Source organism: Ciconia boyciana, chromosome 4 (assembly GCF_034638445.1).
Source record: "Ciconia boyciana chromosome 4, ASM3463844v1, whole genome shotgun sequence".
NCBI lineage: Eukaryota > Metazoa > Chordata > Aves > Ciconiiformes > Ciconiidae > Ciconia > Ciconia boyciana.
The window spans coordinates 84,691,142-84,708,698 of NC_132937.1; the positions used below are offsets into that span (position 1 = coordinate 84,691,142).

At 35.6% G+C, this 17,557-nt stretch overlaps 1 protein-coding gene across 5 annotated transcripts in view; it reads right to left on the minus strand.

Annotated features, from left to right (window-relative positions):
• DMXL1 (Dmx like 1) overlaps window positions 1-17,557 on the minus strand; it is an 84,799-nt gene that overhangs the window by 8,390 nt on the left and 58,852 nt on the right. For all 5 annotated transcript variants that reach the window (XM_072860451.1, XM_072860448.1, XM_072860449.1 and 2 more), the window contains 10 exons: window positions 13,957-14,120; window positions 12,813-12,952; window positions 12,394-12,479; window positions 10,256-10,457; window positions 8,856-8,973; window positions 7,464-7,526; window positions 5,524-5,610; window positions 4,724-4,845; window positions 4,467-4,608; window positions 205-265 (listed from right to left, as the gene is read on the minus strand). In XM_072860451.1, the coding sequence (XP_072716552.1) occupies window positions 205-265; window positions 4,467-4,608; window positions 4,724-4,845; window positions 5,524-5,610; window positions 7,464-7,526; window positions 8,856-8,973; window positions 10,256-10,457; window positions 12,394-12,479; window positions 12,813-12,952; window positions 13,957-14,120 (1,185 nt within the window). The remainder of the gene's footprint in view (window positions 1-204; window positions 266-4,466; window positions 4,609-4,723; window positions 4,846-5,523; window positions 5,611-7,463; window positions 7,527-8,855; window positions 8,974-10,255; window positions 10,458-12,393; window positions 12,480-12,812; window positions 12,953-13,956; window positions 14,121-17,557) is intronic.

A 17,557-nucleotide genomic window follows, 5' to 3' on the forward strand; every position in this document is an offset into this window, starting at 1 on the left:
GTTTCTAAAGGCTATTCTAAATCGCCCAGTATGATTTTTTTTTTAAATGAAAAATAGTTTCAGTAAAATAGGGCTTATAAGCAACTTTTAAAACATAGATTGCTGTGCCAGTACAAAATAGAAGCATACTAAGAAACAGCGCCAATAAGCAAATAAATAATTTTTAGATAACTTTTTTCTTTTTTTAAACAAAACTGAACTTACAATATGGTAATGTTGGATGAGAAGCCATTCTTCTGACATTATTAATAGCCTTCTTGAGCATCTGTTCAAAATACAAAATAACAGAAAATAATTAAACAATACTACTGAACAAAAAACTTACTGAACTAGAATAATTAGTGATCGCAGAGAGTTGTTTTCAAAATTCATACTGAAAGCAAGTACTGGGTTTAGAAATTCAGATAAAGTCAGTTTCTTCCAAGACTAGTGTAGATGTTAATACTTTTGCAGCTTTATACATCTAGGTAAATATTAACTTTTTGCTTCAGAGATTTATGGATCCAAGTATAAACACTCCTTAGACTGCAGTCTTACCTCTTTTCTTGCCAATTCCTTTCTGATTCCATTAAATTTATTGGAATATTCCTGAATATTGTAAGATAAGCAAGAGAGAGGCAGAAGCATGTAAAGAAAGAGGTAAACAAACTTTAACAGAAGTAAAAAAAGGAAGGAATATATTTATTTTCAAGTCTAGTTAATTTATTGTCATTGATTGAAAAGTGATTATTTGTGGCCATCCAGAATAAGCAATATACCTAGCAACTGGTAAATAAAAAGTTCTTCAAAAGCATTTGTAATTTTGCAAATACACATCCAATGGATTTTCAGCAGCACTTTTGTTCCTAAATTCCAAACTTTGCTTTGAGCAAGGTACATTACCAAGAATGCTGTTTTTCTTAGTTGATTAATTCCTAACTGGGAAGAGTTTAGTATATGAAGATGACTGGAGACATTAGACAATTAAGATAAAAACCCCATCTAATTAAATCATAAGTCCCACCCACAATATCACAATTGGAAAGAAACGGTAGGGATTTTTCATCAGGGAAATGCATCTGTATTTTCCTTGCATGTCTCTTCCCTTCTTTTCTTTGTATTAATGTACATCAAAGTTAAGTTTTCATTCTTTTATTCCTACTAGTTCTCCTTGAAAACATCTGTCTACTTGGAAGACTGTCTTTCCTCAGAAAATTGTTGGATTCAGTTTGCTCATGCATGTATTAACCTGAACATTTGAGAGAGAAGAGGGCATAAGTTTATATTCATGCCAGCTGTTAACTTTAAACGATAGCACAAAAAAAAGTTTGTTGCTAGAGCACTCACTTTCAATACAGCAGCTTAGCACTTACTACATATCAGTACAAGCTGGCACTGAACTACTTTCATAGAATCATTTAGGTTGGAAAAGACCTTCAAGATTTAGGACAAGATTTAGGACAAGGCAACAGAGGATGATATTCTTCAAACATTAGTGCATAGACCAATAAGTAAATAATTGCAGTACTTTGCTCTCTAAACTTACAATTTATCTTGATGTGTAAGTGAAAGAAAAATTATTCATGCTCATTCTATTTCTTCACCAAAATGAAGAGCTGTGTTGAGCTATATAGCTACTAACCTTTACTCAGAAGTCAATGGAAATCATAGTCCTTCATTCAACAGATAAGCATGCATCATCATCTCCTGACCCCTACTGGATTATGCTTTGGAAAAATGCATGCTTACAGAAATGTGCCTTTGAAAGACTAGGCTAACATAAATCTCTGGTGCAGTGTCTCCAATTTAGAAGCCAAGTATCACTATCAAATGCAAATACCTCCATTACCAATGTAACTGACGTGATAGTGCTAGTTTCCCCTTGACAATAGCTGATGGCTAGAACACTGATTGCTTTGTTGAAGAGTTGGTTGCTTTGGGCCTAATGTACAGTAAGACTGAAAAATAAAAAGCTTGAAATCTGACCCACCAGTTATTAAACTGGTGAATATTGGTGTTAGTCATACTGGTTTGGAAGACAAGCTGTTGAACATTACCTGAGTTTCAAAGCTGACAGTATGTACTATTTACTTCAGTGCTGTCTTAGAAACACCTCCTGTAAGAACTGTGTAGACACACTGTACTGAAGGATCTGGCGGTGAGCCTCCTTACTTACCTTGTATGAACTGCGTTAACAGGAAACAGTGAAGAAGAGTAACAAAAAAACCCTTAGAGCTAATAAAACGTTAACTGCCTGAGTATCATAAGTCAAATAGTTTCCCTTGTTGATGGAAGTGAAGCAAAGACAACAAGACTGAAAAGCCAGTAATGGTAAAGAACAGTATCGACTAAATGGGCTGCAAATTATGGAAAACCAAAGATGGGAACAAGGATCAAAAGCAGTATCCGAAGGAACAAAGTAACAAATAGTAGCAACAGAAAGATTTGGTGAAGGTGGTTTTTCTCCAGATTTGAGTCCTTCCACAGTAATACTATTTTCTCCCAAGAATCTCTGTATCTTCCTTCATTTGCTTTGTCCTTCATTCATGACCTTTGTCTCCCCTCCCTAGTGGGCAGGTGTTGTGTGCTGTGGTTGGTTCTCTACTCTACCACAGTCAAAACAATATGCCAAACAAAATTTAGGTCCATTTAACAGCAAACACATTCAACACAAGCATTGCCATATATCTTTAGGTAAGAAAGTTTTACTACCTTTAAAACAGAAAGTCAGGTAAGAATAGTTTACATTAATAGATTATGTAATTACTTTGTTGAGAAATACACAAAGACACATAAATTCTGTGCATATGTATATATATAAAAATGGAACTGAGAGGAGAAAGTGGTGAAGTCATTCAAAGAATACTTGTAGAAGAAACCCGATTGTGATACCAGAGCTGCACAACTGGCAACTAGGATCAGCAGTTCCTAAATAGAAGGGAGAGGTGTAGGTACTAGCACAATACCCACTTCAATGTGTGGGTAACATTATCATTCTTATAATGCTCATTCCTTATTTACTCCTCCTAATCATAAAATTTTTTTGAAAATCAACTACAATATAAATTAACATATGGCTCTTTCATTCTGCCGCCACTTACGGACTTGCTCTGAGCTGTTAAATGCTACAAAGTGCAGCCAAGTCAAAAGACTTAATGCATTCAGTTATCCAGGAAAACTCCACATCTATGTACGGATAGGCTGAGATACACTGGTGTCTTGTATGACCATTTCAGCCCAGTTAAGTGGCTCCAAATAAGCATCTCCCAGCTAACAAATCAACAGATCTGCATTATTAGAGAGCATCTATGCTGAACAGAACTAAGGTAAGCATGTCAATGGCCAGACTAGAATTATAATTTGATCTGAATTACATCTGAGCTAATAGCTTTTTGCTCAGGGTCAAGCTTCACTTCAGACACAGAATCTATTTCACCTGCACAAGAGCTACACTTACTTACTACTTACACTTACTACACACATAGAGATGTCACCTCTCTGATAAGAAGGATCAATTTGCTCATGTGGACATAGCCACACTTTACTGGGTGTCCCTCACTCTAGTGTATTTCAGAAATGCCGAATAGTGAAACTGATTATCTCCTCTAAAACATGATCTTTGGAAGTGAGATATTTAATAATGCTACTAAGCAGAGTTATGGCAAAACTGTGCAGCACTTCAAAGAACACAGAGCTGACAACAGCTTTGGAGATAAACAGTCATACATCTGAGTGACATCTAGTTCAAACTATGCATAACATTTGTAGTTGGTCCTATTTCTGCAGTACTGCCTTCCTCATTTTTCTCATGAAACCAAGAATCCTCATTTTTTCCAAGTTTAAGTTGCTCATTTTCCAGAGTTCAATTAATTTCATTTGAAGCTTCTGTCCTGCCAGTGAAATCTGCTTTAGGAGTTCATTTGCTGTCCTTTATATAACACAGGCTCATACTAATATACAGTGCACTACAATGGTACTTTGTACCAGAGCAGAAGTTGGTATTTACTTGTAAATAAAAATTGGAATAGTCTGGAACTCAGAATGAAACTTAAGATTATGCTTAAAATAAAAGCTACCTCAATATTTCACACAAATATTTCTACCCAATTATCATGAATTTATACCTTGAAATCTCCTGAATATATATTTTTTAGATAGAGCATTTGGCTTCAAGTCATTAAAGAACAATTTAAGCTGCAACTTCTTATCTGAACCCTGATTCTTTATTTTTAAATGATGTATCTTAAGTACAGAAAGCATATATGGCTTGACTAAAAACTTTGCTTGCTTAGTTGGTGTATCTTAAATTCTGTGCAGTATTTTAATCTATTAATCAAATGATCATAAAAAATTCCAGCTTGCCTTGATTACACAGAAAAACTACATTTACTTACACGCTAATTGTAAAATATAACCAGCAACACTGAACAGACAAAAGGAGAGAAGTAGATAGAGTACATAAGGCTAATCTTTGACAAGCAACTTACCACAGATGCACCCCTGCCAGTTTGTGTACTACCAAGCCAAGGCATATTGATAGGTGTGCCGGGATTACTATGAGTATAAGGAGTGGTTCCCTGAACATTTACCAGATCATCACGAGCATGTATAACTAAGAAATCATCAGCCCTATAAATGAAACAACATAATAAGTTAGATTCCAAACAACAACATTAAATACCATGCTTTGTTACACTGATTTATACACAGTCAAGCTGTGATATTGGAAACATGGAAAGTATACCCTTTATTTTCTACTTCCACATCATCATCAACCCAGGTATAGATTTGTGTAGCTAAAATCGCAGAAACGTCCAATTCTTGAATGTCATGACTTGATGCTATTGCAATGCAGTTTCGATTTGCCTGAAAAAAAAGTAACACACACAAAGGTAGATACAAAACGAATACTCAGAAAGGTGCTTTTTTTGATCTTCTCTGGTTATGGTACAGTTGTCCACAAAAACATACACTTAATCAATTTACAAAACCCAAACACTTACGTCTACAGATTTATATACTTAAACTATATAAACTTGACATTTCCCTTTTAAAAGTTTATTTGTATCTGGGATAGCATCACACGCTATTTGTATTTTATACCTCTCTCAAGGAGCTCTAGTTTCTCTTTGCTTTCCTCAGAGGATAAACAAGAGGTAACTATACTACAGTGCTTGCAATCAAGCTCCCTTCCTCCACTTGTTAAGGCTTAAATGGTTAAACAGGAGAAGAAAAGATGACTTCCTGTTTGTCTTCGACAGAGAAGCAAAAATACTCCTACACACAAGCTTAAAGAAAAAGTAGAGGCCATGCACCTCTCCCTCCCCTTAATCCATTGCACAACAGAAAAAAACGGCAATTTGTAGTACAACTGTTTAATTATGAAAAGATAACTAATGAAGTGCTTTAGAGAAGGGAGCACTAGGTTCAGCCTGCAGCAGGATGGCTGGCAAAGGTTCTTTCACCCATTCACAATGGGACTACCACCTGTTTATCAGGTGGAAGTACAACACAATTAGATTATCCTCCCTCCTTTATACTCACCTTATTGACTGCAAAGGCAGTAATGATGTCAGACTCTTTATGGATTATTCTTGCTTTGCCTCCTGGGTATCCCAAATCTGTTTCTATCTGTATTTAAAAAGTAAAGTACATTTAAATGCAAACTCCTATGCAACACTGGTTTTACTGGATCATATGAAGTTTCATGTATTTTTTCTCACCTTTAATTCTAAGAAAATATGACAAATATAACATGTAATAATTATGGTAAACCTGTTTCATGGGTAATCATCTAGCTTCCCCCTGCCATGCTGAGATTACTGCAGCAACACAGAAAGAGTAATTTGTCACAGAAGTTACAGTACTGTGTTCATTCTCAAGTTTTTCAGGGATGCAGAAAACCAGCAAGGCTACATGCACACCTGGGGGTGTTGATAATAAAAAAAAGAATCTTGATGTTTTGTTCCTAAAAAAATTTGCGAAGTCTTTTCATGCTCTTAGCAAACACTTTTTGCCACTGAAACTGATGAAACAGTCCAAAAGAAGGTGCAGACAAGATCCTGAGCAGGAAAATAAATTCGAACTTTGTCAGCTTATCTATTCAACATTCTCCAAAATTAAATAAATCTGGAATCCTGCACATTCCACTACTACAAACTTTTTACTATCACATTTTCCTTTTTTTTCTTCCTTAATGTGATCTAATGTTATATTTGAATCTTGTCTACCTTTTTGTATTTTAGAAATGCATCCAGGTGTATGCCAGCATAGAAAATTCTAAACACTACCAGCACTGTAGTACTCCTGTTCAAAATTAAAGAGCTCAGCATTACAAGTATTAAACTGATAGATTACAGACTCCAGTCTGTTGTAGTTACAAAATAATTTTACAGTAAAAAAAGGGCATTGCCAAACAAATGGAGACATAAAAATTCAAACCTGAATTACAAATGTAAAATTCTGTATTTTTTTCAAAACACAAAAGAATTATCCTGAAGTAGAAGAACTACCATTTCCCAGTCTCTCCCCTTCAATTTCTTAACTCTCTGGTCTTCAAAAGATTTAAACAAGGCTATTTTAGTTGAAAAACAGTAAGATGGTGCTGTCAGAGAACTGCAAACAGTCTTTTTCAAAGTACGAAGTAGAATACCTTTTTTAAGATTACAACAAGATTGATACTTTGGTGATCTTATATATGTAAAACTGCACAAAACTGCAGTGACAAACAGATACAAAAATATGATCTGTGTTGTGTGGTGAACAAACCCGTATGAAATTAAGATTATTTTTTTCCCAGTCAGTTGCAACTACTTGCTTGCTAATACTGCTTTATAGCATAATTAATAACAAGATAGCCCAAGGACATCACAGGGTGTTCTCATTTCTGTCTTCTCACTAGTTTTGTAAAAGAACGCCTGAAGAATACAGTATTTGTTTGCATTTCTAGGCATAGTATTATACCTTTTTAGTCTCTCATACCAATCTTTCAAGGAAATTGCTATACAGTTGTTACATGGGTTCATTTGTCACCATCTTAAAACTAAGGCTCAGTGAAAATTTTCAGTAGCAAACTAATACGCTAACAAACTGCTCTAACTTCAGTTAACCACTTTCACTTATAGGCAACTATTTAGCCATCTCATACTGGTGAAAGCTCCTGCACGTACTATATTCCCATAGTACTACTGAATTTTTGTCAGTTGGGCATATCTCAACCTCAGCTCTTCACTTGGCATAGCTATGGAATTTGATAATACATATTGTTCTTACCTGGTTGTTTAATGCAGCTTTCTAAGACACAATTAGTTGCAGATAAACTAGTCTTGTTACAGAGCCTAACTCAATCTCTTGCAAAACTGAATTTTTAAGTTTATTTGCTATGTCAGCAAAGATTTTTTTTAAGGGACATCAGCACCATTTCAAAAAGGAAATATTTCATAATGATGTAAGGTCTAATTAATTTGAGCATTACTACTGTGTACCTTATTGATGATGGGCTCCTCCACCACAGAATTTTTCATGGTTTCATTGTGCTCCTCTAATGACTTCACCAAGAAAAGAACCACCACAGAACAAAGAATAAAGATAAGACGTAACACACAACATATCAAGGAAATCCTTAATTCCTTGTTGTTTACCCCAACACAGAACAATTGAAACACAACAGCATGTTTGCACACACACACACACACACGTATTTTATATAGTAACAGTAATTATCAAATTCTAAACTCTATATTCAGTACAGAAGACACTGATTTACTTATTCTGTACTGTAACAGCATCTTGTCCATCTCAAAAGTCAAATTTATTGGAAAAGAAGCGATCTCCACTGACATTTTATCAGTAACAAGAGGATACAAAATAAAGCCAACACACCTATGCTGTGTAAGGCTGTCAATGATCCTACCTGGAAACATATAAAGCACATGTAAAATATTCCAAAATACCTTTCCATACAGCATAGCAACATGGCTGCATTAACATAAGATGTGATCAGAAATCGTGCATCTTCAAAGGACACGACAAAAGGAACAATTTTCCTTTTAACTGCAGTCTGTAGTGAACACAATTAGCCACAAATACTCAAACAAGCTAATATTCTGATTATGACAGGACAAAGATTAGCTCATACAGAACTCTTTGCTGCCATGGCTTTACTAGTCGTGAATACTCTTTTTCTCCTGCATGTTTAATTTGTTTGGATGTGCTTCTTTCTCCTATATTTCTGCTACTCCATAGGTTTTTCTATAATACAAGTGATTCTTTCGAATTATTGGGAGTAGGGGTAAGAAAGAAAGAAAAGGAGCAACTAACAAGGGAGGAAAAAAAAAAACAAAACTCCATTACAGAACCACAACTCTAAAACATTTAACTGAATCTGGAACCTGGAATCCAGCTAGACAGTGGGACAAGTTATCAGAGACAGAAATATTAATTGTTGTATGACCATTTTTCCTATTAAAATTGAATCATAACATGATAGAAACCGGTGGATAAACCCAGGATGACTATGGTAAGGACAAACTCAAACTTTTAGAACTTTGACTGATTAGGTTACTGTTTTTAATCTTTGAAATCTTAAAGTTTGTCGTTCTTTGGAGGCAGCTTTTATACTGGTCTTAATGAAGAGGCTGACTGTAGCTAAGTGGTGTTGGGTGTCAGTCTACAGTCAAAGACTGATTATTTTTGTTTTCAGTGAAACAATGGACAAAGATTTTTAATACATGTAGATACCATACGGTAGATTTAGAGTCATAGCCAAGTATACTATCCACTCATGCTCTAGAAAGTAAACAAGCCAGCCAAATAACTTAAGTAACAGCTCATAGATTGACCTGGAACATTTTACGCATTTTATATACCATACCAACCTCGTTTAGGCATCGCTTCTTTGTAAAAATATTTCTGATAAAGGTTTCCTGGACTTCTTCCTGTTTAACCAAGTACTGCCAGAGCCTTTTCACAGACAGTGCAACATGACTGTTAGATCTACAGAACAAAGTTAAAAAAATATTTACATCATGCTCATACTTATAAGAGACTGCAATACCTTATATTCTAATCAAACTATAGTCAGAAGAAACGCTGAAGCAAAACTATGCTCTCTAAACACTGTACAAGACCTATTCAGAAGCATTCTGGTACCATCTTTCTGACAAACCTACATGTGAGAGGATGTGCAAAAGGAAGAAGAAAAAGAACATGTAGCATTTTCACCTCCTACCTTGACACCTCCTACTTGTCCTAGGGACAAGTGAGAAAACTCTCTTTAACAGATTATACAACAATAAGGTCAGCATACAGATTATTTATTAGTTCATCTCATTCTTTACAACACGGATCATTTCTGTTTACTGCTAATGAGTGCTTCTATCACATGGACAATGAATGACTAACACTTCCTGCTAGGAACACATCATCAGCTGTGTAACATCTCTGAAACAACCATGACTTTTCAGTAACAAAATTGGAAGGACTGTAGAATCAGATTAGACTTCAAATGTTTATGCTTATCCCTAGAAACTCTATGCTCAAGCAAAACTTGTAAATACAAATACAGCTGCTTATGGCAGGCCAAAACCCATCAAACCCTGAATCGCTTTAAATCGTAATTTAAAAATAATGCCAGGCAGCAGATACATGTTAAGCTGTTCCTTTTTAATGAAGTTACTAAAACTAAGTGTGACAATTGTGAGGTATTTTACAACAAAAAGACAGACTTTCTGTTGATTCTGCAACCGCAGGTGACAGTAACATTAAAAAGGCAGAAAACTATTTAAAATGTGACAACTTAAGAAACTGAGTACACTTTTCTGGCTGAACATGCAGCTATATGGACTCACAACTATGCAAATATTATAAATAGTAAATATTCTCTAATTTTAGGAAAAGATACTGGTAACGTAATTTTATTCCATCCAAAGGTGGGGCAATTATTTAATTCATTGTCATTCACCCTTAATTATGTCCCAGGGCAAATTTGTTATTCTTTATTTTATTGTCAACTATAGTTTTTCTCAAAATTGGTATGTTAAGCTTCAATAAAAGAACTTAAAAAAATTTGAAACTTTTGACTGTTTTTTCTGATCTTGCTTTGGATCAGAGATGCATGAATTCTGATGTGCATCCACAAGTTCACAATGGATTACAGCAAGTCTAGAAACTGGCATTATATTATTATCGAAGTTATGGTCTATCACATGCACTAACAACATAATGCTTGATGTATATTAAAGATATTCTAGTCAGTGTTTATAGAAATTAGAATCACCTGAACGGAGTGTTTGTAGGCTCAAGTAAAGTTTTATGGCGAAGCAATGCAGGACCAGCAGCTAGGGCATCTTCAGAAGCATGAACTGAAATATAATGTTGAGGTGGACCCCCATATAGCTCAAGACGTCGGAGAAGAACTTGTTCCCAGCGCTGTAGTGTTTTCAAAACTGCATGGCATATCGGGGAGCTAACTGGAAGCTCTAGAAAGACAAGTAAACAAAAATAAAAAAACCTTCCTTCGCCATTATAACCTTGACAAATTTAATTCCACAGTTGAAGGCTGAAGTGTATTTCAGATAACTCCAAAAGTAACCTTTATTGAAACCTCAACTTGATATTTGCAAGTATTAAAAAAAAAAACCCAAACCCAAACACACCTGCTTTCTGCTATCACTGCTAAATACAGGAACAGACTTCTCCAACACTGACAGAAATTAAATATCATTGAACAGATCCTCTGGGAAGCTATGTCAAGGCATATGGACGACAGGCGGGTAATGAGAGAAAGCCAACATGGCTTCACTCATGCCCTTCACTCACAAAGGGCAAATTGTGCCTGACTAATCTGGTGGCATTCTATGATGGATTGGCTGTGCTGGTGGGCAAGGGAAAAGCAACTGATGTCCCCTGCTTTTGACTTCTGTAAGGCCTTTGACACAGTCCCAAGCAACATCCTTGCCTCCAAATTGGAGGGAAATGGATTTGATGGATGGACTATTCAATGGATAAGGAATTGGCTGAATGACTGCATTAAAATAGTTGCAGTCAACAGCTCAATGTCCAAATGGAGATCAGCAACAAGTGGTGTCCCTCAGCGGTGCGTGTCGCGAGCGGTACTGTTCAACATGTTTGATAATGACATGGACAGTGGTAGTGAGTGCACCCTCACCAAGTTTGCAGATGACACCAACATGTTACCTGGTGCAGTTAATTTGCTAGAGGGAAGGGATGCCATCCAGAGGGACCTTGACAGGCTTGCAGAGTGGGCCCATGCAAACGCCATGAAGTTCAACAAGGACAAGTGCAAGGTCCTGCACCTGGGTCAGGGCAATCCCCAGTATCAACACAGACTGAGTAACAAACGGATTGAGAGCAGCCCTGTGGAGGAAGACTTGGGGATACTGGTGGATGAAAAATTGGACATGAGCTGGCAATGTGCACTTGCCGCCCAGAAAGTCAATCACATCCTGGGCTGCAGAAAAAGAAGGGTGGCCAGCAGGGTGAGGGGGGTGATTCACTCCCTCTAGTTCATTCTCATGAGACTCCACCTGGAATACTGCATCCTGCACTGGGGCCCCCAGTACAAGAAAGACACGGACCTGTTGAAGCAGGTCCAGAGGAGGGCCACAAAAATGGTCAGAGGGTTGGAACACCTCACTTATGAAGAAAGAGTGTGAGAGTTGGGGTTGTTCAGCCTGGAGAAGAGGAGCTCCAGGGAGACCTTATTGCAGCCTTTCAATACTTAAAGGGGACTTACAAGGAAGACGGAGAAAGGCTTTTTACCAAGGCCTGTAGTGACAGGACAATGGGTAATGGCTTTAAACTAAAATAAAGTAGATTTAGATTAGATATAAAGAAGAACTTTTTTATGATGAGGATGGTGAAACACTGGAACAGGTTGCCCAGAGAAGTTGTAGATGCCCCACCCCTGGAAGCATTCAAGGTCAGGTTGTATGGGGCCTTGAGCAACATGATCTAGTCAACGATGTCCCTGCCCGCAACAGGGGGGGTTGGACTAGATCATCTTTGAAGATCCCTTCCAATCCAAACCATTCCATGATTCTATGAAACAAAGAGTAGGAATGATGTAACTTGAATTACAAAAAAATATAGGGTTTCCACCAAGAAATAAGTATTGTAAACATTCTTGTATGACTAAGAGACAAAGAAAAAACTAAATATGCAGAGACTTCTGCTAACTACTGAGCATTCCTTCTCACCCACTCATCTTACCCACCCACCATGTTATTTCATAAATATACCTGTATGATAAACAGTATCAGAACAATTCTGCCCAGATCATGGAAAAATTAAGAACTTTTGAACTAAAAATAAAGCTACAACATATATATTATTCAATACATTACTGATTTTAAATGTGGTTAAGTATGAAAAGACAACTCTGCTGCTTATTACCTGAAAGATCATGTCCAGCCAAAGGGTAGAAAATCTTCAAATTGTGAAGTACCAGCTGAACCATTGCCAATCTCATCAGTGACCAACTAACAAGAAAGCACTAGTGAGTCATTTACTAATAGAAAAATATTTTTTTCTCACTTATTCACAATTAGGATTTAAATATAGAGCTTTAAATCCTCATGATAAACTGCTGATAACTACAAATAGTATTTTAGAATATTATAGATACTTTGAATTCAAAAGTCACTATATCATGTATTAATGAGTAAAATAATAATTGTGAAAAATTAACTACTAAGTCTAGATAATGCACTGCCATGAAATACCAAGTAACTGGTGTATTATCTCAAAAATAGAAGGCCAGAAATGCAAGTCTAGCCATTGCAGAACATCCTGAATTCTAAAGAGTTACTTACCTGTATGAATTGGAATTAGAATGCTCTTGATTGTGTGAATTTGATGCAAACACATCTCCATCAATATATTCATCATCTTCACCACTTTCCTGACTCTCTTCTGAGTCATATTCCACTTTACTTTGAGATGGAAGAAAAGGCTAAAAATTTAAACAATATTCCTTGAGTATCTTCTAGCCAACATGTAGCATTAAATTATCTTTTTAAAAATAAATCATTATAATATTTAATGCTTTTTATAAAGAAGCAGGCATATCATCTTGCTCAATTTAGTAACATTTGGAGTTTGTACCTCAAGAAAAGGGTAACTGCCCATGAGCATTGCATACTTCAACAGCTTAACTATTTTTTACATTACTCAAAATTCTAATGTGGAAAATTAAAATACTAACAGTTTTCCAATTCTCATTTCGCTTTACTTTCATGTCAGATAATCAAACCACACATAGGACACACAAGCTTGTTATTTGTCAGAGAGAAGCCAAAACCATCATTGTATTTTCTCTCTAGTTCTTCCAAGGGCTCAGAGGACTAAAGAACAAGAAAATCCTACCCCTGCCTACAGAGTTCAATATTTATGATAAGGCCACCATCAGTGCCCCACTGTGTTATTCAGTATTTGCAATTTCTTTTCTGTCCTTACTCCCAAAATACTGCTTACATATTTATTTTGCTGATATGGCTAATATTTGACATAGGAATGTGCCATACAACTCCATACAATTATGTAACTTTCTACAAAGAAAGATCTGCCACAGCAGACTTCACAGAAGGCAACATCATTTGATTCCCAGTAAGTATACATGTTCATTTCAACCATTTGAAATAGACGATAAAAAGCTTCTCACATTTTCATCTAAATAGCTGATTCATAATTACTTATTTGTACTCTGCAACTGTAAAAAGCAACATTTTGTTCACACCATTATCTGAAAACAAATTAATTTCATAACAACAGCTTTAAAGAAAGCTCTTTAAAAAATATCTATAGGCAATGTTTTAGAAAAAGCTAAATATGAGTCATAAAAACAGGCAGCTTCTATCACGCATCTAAATTGATACCGAGAATAAACACTAAGAAGAAAAAAATTACTATTCCAGAAGTGATAGAAGATATTTAACTATCATAATAGCAAAAAGTTACCTTTGCAATGAAATAATCCCAGATGCTAAGCTCAGGAGGAATAAATCTTTCTTTGTAAAATGGAGATTCTTGGTCTACCAATGGCAATGCAGGCGACTGAGAACTCTCTTTTGGAGAGGCTTTTGATGACAGCCTATAACGTTTTTGCTGTTTCTCTCCATCATCTACAGAGGAAGAAAATACAGTATGTTGCTTTAAATTGTCTGCTCCACCTCCCTACTGCTTTTAATAACAGGATTTATAATAGAAAGTAAAAATCTTCCTCATTACAAGTTTTCAGAATTTTATCTTAACATTTCTGTAGCAAATAAGCATAGAGAATGTTAATTCTCAAATATGCAAAACTAGTACATAACTATATCTCCAGAATGGGAAAACCCCCAGCACAAATAATGCAGAATACTAGAGTACACGCATAACTGCATTAGAAGCTTTCTCCCTACAACAAAGATGACAAATATTGTTGCTTGAGTGACAATACCGCAAAACTAAATTACTTTAATAAGCGCTACTGAGTATTGATTATACTTGTTTTTTAAGACAAGTCAAGAGTCTTTTTTTTTCAGAATATATAGTACAAATATCCAAGCTTGCTATTCCTACTCCAAGTTTTAACTCTGTGTCTCCTTCCAGAGGAGGTCTGTACATTTTTCTAAAATTCTGATAAATCTATATGTCCTGACAATATATTTCTCCAGCAAATACAAAAGATCCCATTTTAACTAATACAACCCGATATATGCCTTATCACACAGGGAAGAATTAATTATTTGTAACAATACTCTAACTCCTGGGAGCTGAGGGGTCCCCTCACTTCCCCCAACATTGACTTTTTTCAGAATAAGAAGCATCTACAAGAGATTTATTTGAATTACTTTCTTGATGATTACAGTATTCAAGGAAACAGCTTATCCAAGCTATCAGAAACATCTGAATGCAGTTATATCACAAATGAATGAACAAGCAAGCTTCATTTCAGATCCCTTATTTTCTTGTTAATTGAGAAGTATCAACTTCACAAATGTGGGAAAAGTAATGGCTTACTTAAAAAGGGGCTCACATAACCATCTTATAACCTGAAATCATTCTGGTTCTTGGTAGGTGAATTGTATTCCAATACAGCCTTTCTGTTAGTAGAGAAGGAATGATATTGATTGTCACTGTCCCTGAGCAGTAAGTTCTGGTTCTCCAGAACACTTCTGAAATGGAAGGGATGAGGGGAAAAAAGGAATCATACTTGTAGATTTGATACAACATGGTGGCCTGCATTCATCTTCCATTACAGACAAAATGGACTTGAACCCATTTCCTACTTGATTGTAAAATTTGTTTTTTATTTTCAAGCAGATACATGTAATGCATGGAGATTAGCTTCTACAGTGAAACAATTGAATGGGTTCAAGACTTAGGTAAAAAAAGAAAACCAAAACATTAAGATAAAAAGGGAGTCGATTTTTTGAACTGCCTTTTGAAGTCCCCAAAAATTTCAACACCTATTTAGCAGAGTACTGAATGTTTACTTTTTTCTTAAGCATTTCAAAATCTCCCTTTTCCAGTTAAGGTTTGAAAACTATGACATCACCCAAAAGAATCACAGAACACAATTAAGTTCCACCCCATCCTACTAGTTTTTATTTTAAGTGCAAAAAAAAGCAGTTGGGGAAGAAGAGTACAGAAAAACTTTTTGGTTGTTTCTTGTTTAAATGGGGTTTTTGTTTTGCATAAAGCAATAATGAGACCAGGCAACTAGTAAAAGATCTCATCTAAACACCTCTTAAATAAAGGGGAATATGGGTTGCCTTATGATTTAAGTCTTTGGCTGATGTAACAGCAGCAATAAATAGGCTCCAAGAAAGCCAATTTGCAAGCTAAAAGAGCTGACCTGGAGGTGAGATATCCCTACCACTGAGTTCAAGCATCAATATGTTGGGCTAGACTGGTTGCAAGACTGAACAAATATGAACATCACAAATGCATGTGATGCGTTTTAACTTTCCTTATTCCCTTCTGCTACCAAGACCCCACAAAACTAACTCCCACTGAAGCTTCTGAAATTACTTTCTCCTGTTAATAATGCTGGGGATGGCACAAAAAGAGCCATCATCCCTATGTATGCCTGGAGTGAACTACTACAAAGAAGTACTTCCTATACCCTTATTTTTTTGGTTTACATATTTAATCCACAGGAGACACTTGAGTCTTGATAGATGCCTGAAAGACTATTTCCTTCAAAACTCTTATGGGTACTCTGATCACTTGAAAACAGAAGGTCTAACACTCTGGGCAAAAGAAAAACAGTGATCATTTAAGAACAGTTATATGCCACATATAAGACTTACATGCTCATTACACAAACTGAGCCAACTGTAAACCCTGAGGGAGGTAAGATTTAAGTTGATTTAAAAAAAAAAAAAAAACAAACTGAGTTTTCTTCATACCTCACAATGTATTTTTCCAAGGATTTTCAAAAACATTATTGACCACATATGAAGATGACCATTACCACTACAAGCAGCTGAACTATAAATTAATTTATATATAGAATCTAATAAAAGTTGAAGACACCATTTCATCTTTCATCTTGAAACTGGGATATTTTAATGGTCTGTGTTGCACTACTATACTGTATCACAATATCCCCCCCCTCCCCCTTTTAGGGATACTACTTGAAATCTACTTACCTGTACTAAAAGTCGCAAATACAATAGCTGCAGTACAATGCATTTTCATTTCATTATTTAAAGCTCATCAGTTAAGAAAGAGCATGCACATGCATCACTGTATGAATTTTTAGCAATTGCTTTAAAAAAAAAATTAATTGGGCACAAAATAAGGAGGAAGTGTTGCATGATACAGAAATAAAAAAAGTATATGCTTGCGGGTCATTTTTCTAAGCAGAATTCAAAAAGTAAATGCTTTAAAACAGCACTTTTTCCATTCTGTTACATCATTCTTTGTATTTTTAAGAATGCTGCAGGCTAGCTCTTGGAAAAAAATTCAGTATTTAAGGCAAATGAAAGTACAACCATCTAAGTGGTTTGAAATACATACTACTAATGCTAATTTCTTTTTTTGCATTCTAAAAATCTTTAAATAAATTAAATTCATTAAAAATCTGACTGTCATTTGGGATTTCAGATCAGTCACCTGGGATTTCAGATCACCAATTATATTCATTTTCAAATTTCTCATGTATTTCTAGTTAAAACTCCTTCATTTGTTTTTTGCATTCAAAACATTTATCTTGGATCCCATTTTACTTATAAGACAAAAGTAAAATTTATGTTATTTTCCAATAATATCGTAATATTTCAGACAAGGAAAATGATTCTGACAAGATCTAACACATGCAATGATACTCAGAAGACACGTTGCCCCGTCACCTCCCTTCCACCTTCTCAGGAAGGGCTATAAAAGGCAGATCTCTCTCAATTTCCCTAAAAACTGAAATGCAAGTCAGAATTAGCGTGGTTCATTCATTCAAGACTGTGTGCAGGCATAAAGCATCAATACCCCAACACCCTATGAAAAACAGAAGTCTTCATTAAGAGATGTAAAATTATGAAGTCCTCCTCTTACAAATGCATCACCCTTGACTGCA